Below are 12,071 nucleotides of genomic sequence, written 5' to 3'. Positions count from 1 at the left end.
TACACAAGCAAAATTAGTTGGAGCACAGCGTTACAACTAACCCCACAGTGTGGAGGCTGTACTCCAGCCTAGCTAGCACTTGCCGTGAGCTCATCAGATATTTCAAAATGGTGCAGTGCTATAGCAGCAAGGTGGTGATTTAAGTAATACAAGGTTGGATTTTGTGATTTACACATAAACCTTACTAGCCAAGAAACACCTATGATTAAAAAAAATACTTTTGCACTGTGAAAACTGTGTTTGGCACATATTTCCTCAAAATGTAGACAGACCTTTCTGAATGTTTGCAGGAGACCATGACTAGCAACTGTGGTAATATGACCTAAAGCACATGCTGCTTAACTTTGTGTAAAGACATGAAAAGCTTGTGTTATATTTCACCCTGCGCTTCCCTATTTTTCTACTCACTCCATTAGATACTAAGGCTGAGTGTAAACATGTGGTATCTGGAAGTCAAATACAAGTGTCATCAGTTTCTTTTGCTCATCATTACTTCTTTGTGGCTCCTTCAAATTTTTAATCACACTGCTGGAGCAACATAATGTCTACAAATCGTGTTGTGAGCAATGTGGACTTGGCTTTAAGTGTCTTTGCAGTGGTTCTGTGTCTTCTAACTGAGCTCTGTGACTTTCAAACCACAAATACTAAGGTGTGCCACAGGGATCTCTGGACATGTGCCCCGTTAGGCCTGTTCAGTAACCCACACCTGGGTCCAGGTCACATTAACTGATTAATAACATTGATAGATTATTGTTATATATAAAAGGGAAATCCAAAAACAGATGTACTGAGTGTAAAAATCCAAAAATTCTTGTACTTTGTGGTTCCTTTTATTGTCTAGCATGACCTCACTGTTATTTAATGTTTTGGTTTTATTCTCTATAAAGCATTTTGTAAACTCTGTTTTAGAAAGGTGCTCTACAACTAAAGTTTTATTATTTATCAAGAAATACTTGAAGAACATCCTGTATGTATTGTTTGTTTTCCCTCATTCTTGTAAAAAATTGCATTTTATGTGCTATTACAAGGTTTGCAGAAACCCTGACTATACTGCACTAACGCTAACACTGACCAGTTGTTTTACTCTGTGTGGTTTTTATGAAAATGTAATTTAACGTGATTTTTTTTACAGTGAAGGGTGAGTGAGGCAGAGATGCAAAGAGGGAGGAGAGTAATGACATCAGCAGGAGGAGGAGGAGGAGGAGAACAGCATCCTTCATCACACAGAGAGGAGAGAGACGGAGAGGAGGAAAGACAGAGGAGAGAGAAAACGCCAGGTGGAGAGAAAATAAAGGAGGAGAAGAAGAAGACTGATGGTGCTGGCTGAGAGGAGAGTGACGGACGGAGGGACGAGCAACACTGACACAGACTGATAGACAGAGAGAGAGCGAGACAGACAGGCAGAGGGAGGCTGTAGCATCCGTCAACTGGGCCTGTGTGTGTGCGTTTGTGCTATCAGCTGATTGGACCACACACGCTGAAGGGTGGAGCCATGATGGGCAAGGATTACATGTTGGCCATCATCATAGTCAATTATGAAGGTAACACGCACACATTAACATGCACACGTGCAAACACAGGTCCCTGCAATCCCACAGGCTTAATAGGACCAGCAGCCACTCTGTGGTTTACATGTGGTGTGGAGACTATCCTCCAGTAAGAACTGATCTGTGCAGCAGGTTATTATGGGCAGTAGTAGCTGTAGTTAGGCCACCTCTGATTATAATGTGAGCAAAGGAGGAAGTCATGTGATGCAGAATACAGAGCTACACGGTCTGTGTCAGGAGGAGGGCTGGGATCTGTGGCTGGTACATAAAACACAGGACGTTCCCACAGGACGCTGGGGTTTGGTTCTGCTGTGAAACTCTGCTTTTTATCCATGTGTGCTCAACAAATGTACCACATGTTTACTAGTGTAACTGCAACAAGGAAGGAGCATTTAACCCAAACCATGATAGCATAAACTGTTTCTAAAGCTAAGCACATAGTTTTGGTTCTTGAAGCCAAGCAGTTGACTGATACACTTCATAGGTACTCAGTTCAATTCAATTCAGTTTTATTTGTAATCACAACAAAAGTCATCTCCGGACACTTTACAAACTAAGGTCTCAACCTTACTATTATAATTAGTTGGTCATGACTTACTGAGGTGTGGGAACACGATAATTCCTGTTCCAGATGCTATTTACTTTAGGTTTTCACTACTGACTGCATGTCATTCTGTTGGTCAGTCTGTATCGACCGGTACGTCCCCCTTATCCTTCTCTGGCCTCATCCTTGTCTCTCAGTCAGCTGATTCACTATTTTATGCCTCTGAGGGTTTATTAATTATTCAAATCCTCTTTGGTTTCCTCTCCTCTTTCCTGTCGTCCTATGCGGTTCTTTGACCTCCCATTACCCTGTCGTCCTTTGTACACTTTGTACCGGGTGGACAGTATCATGGCCACTCACAGTATAATGCAACACTATTGTTTAAAATTCAACTAAATGAGACCACTGCGTAAAAGTTGTAAACATAATTTATTGGTTGAAATTTTCCAGAAACATACTTCACAGGAAGCAGCTGCTTGTCTGTCCTGAACAGTGTCTGACAGGCTACAAATCCACCAATCACATGCTTCTGGTTACTTTTACATTAGAGATGGTGAGGGCGGAGGCTGATATTTTGTAGTCTTCTCCATCATCACCACCACCATCCAACGATTCTACTGAGAAACCAGAGGTGAAGCGGCTGTAGAACCTGCCTGGGAATCCTCCTGTTGTTAAGTTTCCTTCACTATCACAGTGATCCAGTGACAGTTGTGTGCACGTCCACGGGGACACTGCACACAGGAGCTGCTCACTGCTCAGTCTGCTGCTGGTAGTGGGGACACTGTGACTAAACAAACAAACCAGGCCTCTGATTGTGAACCTGGATGTATAAGAACTGGATTATGCACTTTCCACTGAGCTGTCGCACGCTCTGAAGTGTCTTTTCTGGGCTCTGGTTTTACACATATCAAACCTCCATGAATTAAAACTCATAGTATGAAATGAAAGCATTGGTGGGGTCCTGCCAACAGGGGCTCCATGTGTGAGGGCGGGATAAGCTCCCATCCATGGCTGTAGACCACACTAACTCACTGTATCCATGGTAATATTAAAATACCTGCCAGCTTGACTCAAAGCATCAGAAACATGTCTGACCCTAAAGAGAAGAGTGAGACCAAATGCACTAATATATGCAAGTTTTGATGTTGCACTGTCAATATACGTTTTGACATTAATTAAAATCTGTGCAGACAGGCAATAAGCTTCACATATATTACATAAGGTGATTATTGTCCTTAAAAAGTGACCAAGAACTTATACTACAACTCAGACGCTCATTTATTCTGAAAAACAATAAAGTTGTTGCTTGACTGTCCTGGGAAATAAAATGTCTTTCACTCTGAGTCACAAAAACTAGTGGGTTAACTCATAAGCTGAACTAAGAACCATCTCTGAAGTCACCTATTCAGTTTATTTTTGTTTACTGATTTATTGAATTTATGCAGTTTTTATGCAACATCACATGTGAGTGTCAGTGTGAAATCGATTTCTACTGCAGAAATGAAAGTGCAGAGGAAGACTGATTTAGTACTTCACTGCTGACATGTTGTTTTTGATGATCAATATTTCATGTTATTATTAGCTGAATCTCAGTTGGTCTAATGTTAGACAATTGGCAGACGTCTCCTGACCAACCTGCTCAGCCCGCAGCACTTCAGGCCTTCAGCCAACAACAGCTGGTTACAGATGTTTTCACTGCATCTCCCTTTCACCAGGAACATGTCCCTGAGATGGACTGATTTATAAAATTTCAGGACTTTCAAATTAGGAGGGTGAGTACTATCCCCTTTATACACTAGAGATCAGGGAAAATTGTTTTACAGCAACATCAGTCAGACTACAACAAATAACATCCTGTAGTTTTTAGAACAGCTGCACACACCTGTCTTCTTCACCACGTCTTTGCCTCTCCCCACTGTGCTTCTGTTACAGTTTAAACCTCTGGTATTATAGTTAAACTTTTTCTAGATAGAAATACCTTAACTGTTCAAAACTATTGTGAAGTATTGACCTACCCAGAAATCCTCTAACACCGGTAATTGGCACAAGTGGAAAACTGCAGATTAAATTTGACCAAAACTGAAAATTTGGGTGGGCTTACTTGTTGCTAACCACTTGTGGTTGTAATGCACAGTGCAGCCTGCAGGGGCAGCTGTGACTTTTATCTTCATGTTGCTAAGAACGGAGGACAGATGCTGACAGCGTTATGTCTCTGCAGACAACATCTGGACTGACCAGAACCTGCTGCTGGACCCAGACCTTCCATCTGGATGGAGAACCATCAAAGACTCCACAGGAACCTACTATTGGCACGTTCCAACTGGCGCCACCCAGTGGCAACACCCCCGCCTCACTGGGACACCACAGCCCCTGGACACACAGGTTAGGACTATTAGAACCCCTGGAAACAGACAGAACTAATTAACAAAGGGCTAATGTTAGAAATGATAACAACAGATCATGATGGCAACACAACTGGATAAAAAACAAACAAATACACGTTAGAACAGACAACTAAGAGAACCCTATAAAACACATACAACTCAACAGAACAGGTTAGATTAGATAGAAGAGATGTAATTTATTTAAGCATTTACACCCTTAACCCAATTTAGCCAAGTTAGCTCTGATTCATCTGATGCAGAAACACACACCTGCAGTGGTTCTTCTTCTGTGGTGTTGCATCTCAGCAGGAGGAGTCTGGGCAGCCGAGCTCCAACAGAGGGACAGACGGACCATCTGAGGGCAGGTAACACCTGTTGGTCTTTCAACACTAATGAGGACCCTCACTGGCCCCTAGCCTAGACCTGACTCTCGCCTGAACCCTCAAACAGCCCCCTGAAGGAGTGAGGCCTGGACAACATGTGCAGAATGTCCTTACTTCCACAGACTTATGAGGACTTTCCACTGATAGACTCTTATTTACATCTTGTGAGGTTTTATGAATTCAATGTTTTTTCTCCCAGGTCTTCGTGGCATGACGATTATCTCACCAACCACGACCCCGACTCCAAGGTAGCATAACAAGAACAAACAGAATGGGTATTTTGTGGCATCCATGTGCTTTTGCTGCCTGTTTATTATGTACAGCCCCATGCTAGACCTCTGGTGCCTGTATCTGCACAGATCACTTTGGTTGTAATTGGATGCTGCATCCAAGAGTCATGGTACTCTGTTTTTTTATTACAACATAAATGCAAAATAGGGCTAAACTGTTTTAATGTGAGGATGCTTTTTCTATAGTCTGAGCAGAGCATCCATCTGTCAGAAGCACAAAGTGACAGTAGCTCAAATGAACTGATGAAAGAATTAAATTGAGCAGATGTCCTCTAATCTATTATAATCTCTCTCTCCTGCAGTTTATACAGCCTTAATCTGTTTGTCTCTCCACCTGCGTGTCTGTCTGTGTCCTGGTTTCTCTGCTTACCACCCAAAAACACCCTGCCTGCTTAATCTCACCTGTCCATCAGTGTTTTGCGGTGCGTTCACTGGGCTGGCTGCAGGTGGAGGAGGAGGACCTGTCTCCTGGTCGTAGCAGTCTTGCTGTCAGTAATGTCATCCAGCAGCTGTCTCACTGCAGCAGCCCCGAGCAGAGAGACAGGCTGGGGGCCTCGGGGGAGGTGAGACACACCTGCTCTACCTGTACCTGTCAGTATCTTTACCTGTCTGTCTCTCTCTCTTCCTGTCAGTGTATTTACCTCTCTCTCTCTCTCTCTCTCTCTGTGCAGGGTCGGGAAATGATGCTCGTTCTGAAGAAAGACACTCTGACCCTATTGGACCCTTTAGACCACACCCCCATCCACTGTCAGCCAATCATCAACATCCGTGTCTGGGGGGTGGGCTGCAACAACGGCAGGTGGCTGGATGACATCATCCAGTTGGTTTGACATTTCAGCTTTCAGCTTGTTCACCTGTTTGCACTAACACTATCATTCTCTCTGTTTCTTTGACACGCCCCACCCACACACCTGGGCAGGGACAGGTAACCAGTCTACCCTCACTTTATCACACCAGATCCGTGCACACTCACAGCTGCACTCATCTTCACACCCTCCTTTATACACTAGGGTCATTTACTGAGTTCATGCTGGTCAGATGATCACCTGTCCCTAACCTGGTCAATCACACTAACATGACTACTGTGCATGTGTGTGTGGCTCAGGGACTTTGCCTTCGTGGCGGGAGATAAGGACAGTTGTATGCTGAAATGTCATGTGTTTCGCTGTGATGCTCCGGCCAAAGCCATCGCTGCAGCTCTGCACGACATGTGCTCCAAGGTGAGCGTCTCTCCTGCAGGTATACTGTGTTTACATCCAGCCTCACTCACTTACCAAGTACTGGTGCTATCAACTTTTTCCTTGTTGTGTGAAAATTAAAAACACTGAACGGTAGCTGTAATAACACTAACAATCATTATATATTTAAGAAAACATAAAAAACAAGTGAAACACATCCAGATAACGTTGACATATTCCGGCTTGCAAGTCTAGTCTGAAAATGAAACCACAGATTTGTGAGGGGTCTTTGCACCTTCAGCACGAGCTGAAGGGCACGGACAGGTAAGGACAGCTGTGTGCGTGATAAACCAAAGGACTAGCTCTTTAACACTGATGTGTAAACAGTGGGATGTGATTTTTTTTGTCAGTAGATGATGTCGAAGGAGGCGCTGGTGAGGCCGCCTCACTCTCTGACAATGGAAAGCATCTCACCTGAAGACCTGCCCAGACAAGGTGACTACCCTGCCCTGTTGTCCGAGGTCACCTGCAGCTGCTCTCTGACCAACTCTTCAGTGATTCCTTGTTGTTTGTCATTGTCTCAGTGGAGTTCCTGGAGGCGGTGCACCAGCAGGTCCAGAAGTTCGAGGTCCAGTACATTGGGAACCTGCCGGTGTCCAGAGCCATGGGTAGGACAGAGACACACCTGAACACAGCAACATTCAGCCCTGAGTTTGGTCACTCACTGTAAAACAAACTAACTAAATTATTCAGTCATGCTTCATTGAGCATTATCTGCAAAAGATTCTAAAGCAGGATTACAGCTATCTGTGCTATCAGTCCTGGACATGCTAACAGCTAGCAGTCAGCTCACAGGTCAGGAACACACCTGAGGTGATCTCCGACTGCCACATCCATCCCTCCAGTGCCATTTTCATCTGGACTCAGACAAAACACTCCTGCTCTTACCTCCACTAGGTGTTTCCAAACCACCCAGCTGATAGTGTTGAAATCAAGGTGTGCTTGTGTGATGTTTGCAGGTATGGAGGTCCTGAACAGAGCGATAGAAAGCATCATGAATTCTACAGACAGAGACGACTGGGAGCCAACCGTGATCCACGTCACTGATAACGTCCTGTCTCTGTGGAAGGGAGAGGTACGTCACCATCACTGCCAGCATACAGGTAGCTACAGCTCTGTTGAATCTATTTAACCTGTTGACCCTGACCCTGGCAGGAAGGGGAGGAGCCCTTCTGGGAGTGTCAGGTACGTTTCCTCACCTTTCTGGGTGTCGGCCATGACAGCCACACCTTCGCAGTGATTGTCGATGGCGGCACACAGCGGTTCGAGTGTCACGTGTTCTGGTGTGAACCAGATGCAGGAATCATCTCGGAGGCCGTCCAGGCTGCGTGTATGGTGAGAAGTTTAAAAACAAACAAACAAACAAAAAAAAAACAATGCTGGTTATCTTCACGTCCCCAGCTTTTAGCCTGTGAAAACTCTTATGAGCCAGTTTTCAAATTTCTGAACAAAAAGTCTCAAGGTTTTGAGAATTCAGACAAGATTTTTTTAAAACTTATGACCCTGAAGATAGAGTAACAATAAGTCAGATTATTGCAGAGCTCATAAATAAACAGTCTCTTCTCTCTGTTAGGTCCAGTATCAGAAGTGTCTGGTGGCTCAGACTCCTCCTCCGAGGTCCAAGTCATTGCGTGTGACCCCCCCAAAGGTCAAACGAGCCAATTCCATGGATGGTGCTGCTTTCCCACCGCTCACTTCCCAGCACCATGGCAGCAGCAGCTCCACCACGATGACGCCAAGGATGACAAAGGCCAACAGCAGCAGCGTGAGGAAGGGGATGATGGCCTTCTTCGAAACCTTTCGGAACAAACAGACCGCCACCTCCTAATGACGGGGGCGGGACCATCGAAATGAACGCCAAACCTTTAGGACTGACATGTACTGTATTCTCCAAGACCATGAAGGCAAACTCCCGATTGGCTGAACTCACGGCCCTGGTGGTCCGACCGGCTGGTCCTGCTGCCTTCACATCACCAGCGACAACTCGTCTCCTGTTTGCTGGACCTGAAACATACCCATCTGAACTCATCACCATGCTTGTCTCACCCGCAGCCATGCCATCGGGGTCGGGGTGAACAACACGAGTGTCAGCATTCCGCTTCTGTGTTCCTGGACTGGCCGAAGCCACAATACTGGTCCTGGTACAACCAACGGACTGGATCCAGACAATACAAGAAGGATCCTGTCAATTAAGACCTGCCCCAGCACCTCGTCACCCCCCAGTTTAGATCTGTGGAAGATCATTTTATCCACAACTAAAACTAAAAAGGAACCTGAAAATGAAAAGGCAAATCAACTATTATAGTTTATGGCTTTAGAATTTATAATTGGGCTTCAATTCACTGTTTAAAAAAAGGAAACTGATAAAAAAGGATTGCAAATAGAAATAAACATATTCAACCTAAGTTTCTTCAGCAAACAACTGAAAGCATAAGGCCAGTGACATTGTATGTGTGTGTTATTCTGTACAAACCTCGTCCAGACACTGACAACACCAGTGACTGTGTGTCTGAATCCAGACACTGAGGAGGAAACCTGCCCCCGAGTGCAGCGGTGTGGCTCACTGGGGGAGTTAATAGCTGGTGGACAACGGTGAAGGTCTACAGCACAGAGCGATGAGCTGGACCAGGGTCTGGACTCACACACATTACGGTGACGACACCACATTCACTGGTGCTGCTGGTCTCTGGACGGGGTTGGTGGGGAATCACGCATAAAATCATTGGCTGCAGCCTTTAAATGTCATGTTCTCATTAAAGAAACCTAAAACTTTCACTGTCAAGTGTAATCTGAAGGCTGCTTCCTCTTAAACCTACCTGTAAAATAAAATGTAGAGGTCAGATAGAGAGGCATGTTTAACTTTAAATGTTGCTGTGAGAATCGTTTCCTGTTTGTTTATGCTTCAGGTTCATGTTCAGTGAAATATTAAAGACAACGGCCTAGATTTAAAGCTGCACCACCAGAGGTAATCACTCATGGTCATTAAATTCAAGCTCATGTCCTGGACCAGCTACTGTTATTGGTGGTATTTGAGATGTTCCTCGATGGCCTTGTGTTCATACACGGGATTAACAAACATCTTCTTGGTGAGAGGACCGATCAGATGGTGGGGTATAAACTGTTGCACAGGATCCACCAGTGTCTCCTCCATGTCATCCATTGACTTTCCTGCCATTTCCTTTGTGCTTCTTGGCTTCTCGCTCCTAAGTGTCACAACTGGTCATGAACTTCTGCCAAAACGCTGTCCAGTGGATGGTCAGGTTCAGGGATGATGAGCAGGCTGTACACTGCATCCAAGAAACAACAAACAGACGCTAGCAAAAACACAATCCCTGTGGCAGAGGTAATGATGCACTGAAATCCACAGAGACTAAACCTTGTGTGTTCAGCCTCTCCAACATTTGAGAGGGGCTTCATAAATCAAGGCTGTCAGGTTTACCTGGCATCAGGCCCATTCATCAGGCTAGTCACATCACCCACTGGTGTAAGGTCTTGGCCTCCTGTGCACATATGTGGACATCCAAGTATTCTATACTGTCTGGTGATGAGGAAGAATGAGAGGACCAGTGTTAAAATCAGTGGGACAGACCGAAACGCCGACTTTTCCAGTATTATTTAAATAGTTAGAGCATATATGTATATGATGGACACATAGTTTACAGACATGGTCGGGTGCAGCCACAGGGCCCAGGATAAAACAGAAACAACCTCCAATGCAGGTCATTGAAATAAACCACTGGGTCAGTGATTAGTCACTTCACAGCAAGAAGGTTCCAGGTTTGAGCCCTGGTTGACACGAGGCCTTTCTGTGTGGAGTCTGCCTGTTCTCCCTGTGCCTGCATGGGTTCTCTGGGTTTCTCCTACAGTCCAAAAACATACAGCTTAGGTTGACTAGTGACTCTAAATTGCTCATAGGAGTGAGTGGTGTAGATAATGGATGGACGGATGTCCCTGCTGTGTGTCCGTCCTCCAGCAGAGACAGGGGGGTTCTCTGAGAAACAGTCGGCCAATGCTGTCATGTCAGTGTCAGGATCTGACCTCCACACACACCCATTCACTACTTCCAGCCGATCACCAGGACAAACTTGTATCAGGAGCGTCACTACTAAAATAAGGTCAGTAGAGTCAGTGGGCTCCGGCTGATACAGATCCAACCAGCAGCTCCTGTCTCCTGCTGCTACAGCCTTCATCTGACTGCAGTCTTCACGCACAACAAAACACACACTTCTGTGAGGATTAGTTTTTATTTAATGTTTGGGCACAAATGTTAAAAATTAAATGCTAATTGTTTCTCAGTGAATTTAAACTGGGTCACACCCCCTGACCGCACATCTGTGTTACTTCAACACTAAATCACTTACATATTGTGTTATTATTCCCCTAAGGCTTTAACTCAAACACGTTCCACTAGAAAACAAGCCCTTCCCACCAGGTGAATGTCACACATGCTGACAGCAGCCTGAACCAACCCACTGTGCCAGGACCCCGCATCAGGACTTTGGCAGAACAAACTGGACACTGCTCGTTGGAGTCCAGCGTGAAGTTTTATTATTCACCACATCAAGGCCCTGAACAGCGTGGGTTTATAAAAACATCCATCACAGAATAAGTTCAATAAAACCTCATTTTACAGAGCCATGAACACGTCACGTGACTCCTGCATGGAAGCCTGAAGCGAACGAGGCGCTGTGCTTCCTGGCTGTGAGAATGGGCTCAGCACATGTCAGACTCGTCTCTGCTCTGGACACACACACAGGAAACGTGCGGGACTTTTGTCTGACTCAAAATGTTCTGTAAATTTGCTGGAATGGAAAAAAGAGAAGTAATAAATCTTCATGATGATTAAACAGAACAGAGGCTGATGATGTAACATATATACAACATAGTAACAAGTCTACACAACCCAGACATTGTTCAGAGGTGTTCCTAATATTGTGACTCTCTCATGTTTGTAGCTGGGGAAGACAAAAATATTATAGAGACGCCTCTGAATAAAAAACTGAAACATTTTGAGCTTCAAGTGAATACAATAGTACAGGTGTACCTAATAAAGAGGCTGTTGAGTTTACATTAATATATGTGTAAAAACCGATCATAACGTGCACACACACCAACTTCAAGGGTTAGCAACAGTCAGGTAGAATTGTATACTGTATATTTAAGAAACGCCCCTGGACTCAGACCAAACATGTCAAATGGCTGACAGGATGTGACTTCCTGTAAAATGTCTCTCTTCAAAGAAAACAGGCAGTCACTTGCGTCATAGTCACAACCTCGTGTGTTGGTGAGGAGCAGCAGATGTGTCCGTCATGTCTCATCATGTCAAGGCTATTGTGAAGAGAAAACGGTCACCTGGTTCATCAGTATGGAATATTTTAACTCTAAACAAATCTAAATTTGGGATTGGTCTCAAAAATTCTGTATCGATCAGGCTGATGTGGCTGATGCAACATGTGACGTGATCTGTGACTACCCTTGAGCAGTCACATGAACCAATTCAGCGTTGGTGGGGACCAGCAGGTGTGGCAGCCATTTCATCCCCATTCAATCAAAGAGCAGCACATTGCAAGAATAAAAAACACATTCCAAAGCTGCTTCACTCATTTTACCTGCAGCAAATGAACCACCAACAAAGGCATCGCTCTCCTCCTGCAAAAGTGATTGTGGTTAAAGATGATTTGGTTG

General features: G+C 44.7%; 1 protein-coding gene across 2 annotated transcripts; it reads left to right on the top strand.

Annotated features, from left to right (window-relative positions):
- Positions 1–1,213: 1,213 nt before the first annotated feature.
- Positions 1,214–8,983, top strand: apbb3 (amyloid beta (A4) precursor protein-binding, family B, member 3). 2 transcript variants are annotated; one of them, XM_020591191.1, is made up of 13 exons: positions 1,214–1,541; positions 4,310–4,473; positions 4,785–4,840; positions 5,058–5,106; positions 5,562–5,711; positions 5,820–5,947; positions 6,068–6,073; positions 6,254–6,368; positions 6,740–6,821; positions 6,911–6,994; positions 7,346–7,461; positions 7,542–7,721; positions 7,960–8,983. In XM_020591191.1, exons 1-13 carry the CDS (start codon positions 1,493–1,495, stop codon positions 8,212–8,214), a joined length of 1,434 nt encoding a protein of 477 aa, XP_020446847.1. In that variant the 5' UTR covers positions 1,214–1,492; the 3' UTR covers positions 8,215–8,983. The 2 variants fall into 2 exon arrangements, with proteins under 2 accessions (XP_020446847.1, XP_020446846.1); XM_020591190.1 differs by having other exon boundaries at positions 4,782–4,840.
- The last annotated feature ends 3,088 nt before the right edge of the window (positions 8,984–12,071 follow it).

Source organism: Monopterus albus, unplaced genomic scaffold (genome assembly GCF_001952655.1).
Source record: "Monopterus albus unplaced genomic scaffold, M_albus_1.0 scaffold13.1, whole genome shotgun sequence".
Classification (NCBI taxonomy): Eukaryota; Metazoa; Chordata; class Actinopteri; order Synbranchiformes; family Synbranchidae; genus Monopterus; species Monopterus albus.
Note: the sequence above shows the minus strand (reverse complement) of the source record. Positions and strands in the feature narration are given on the sequence as shown.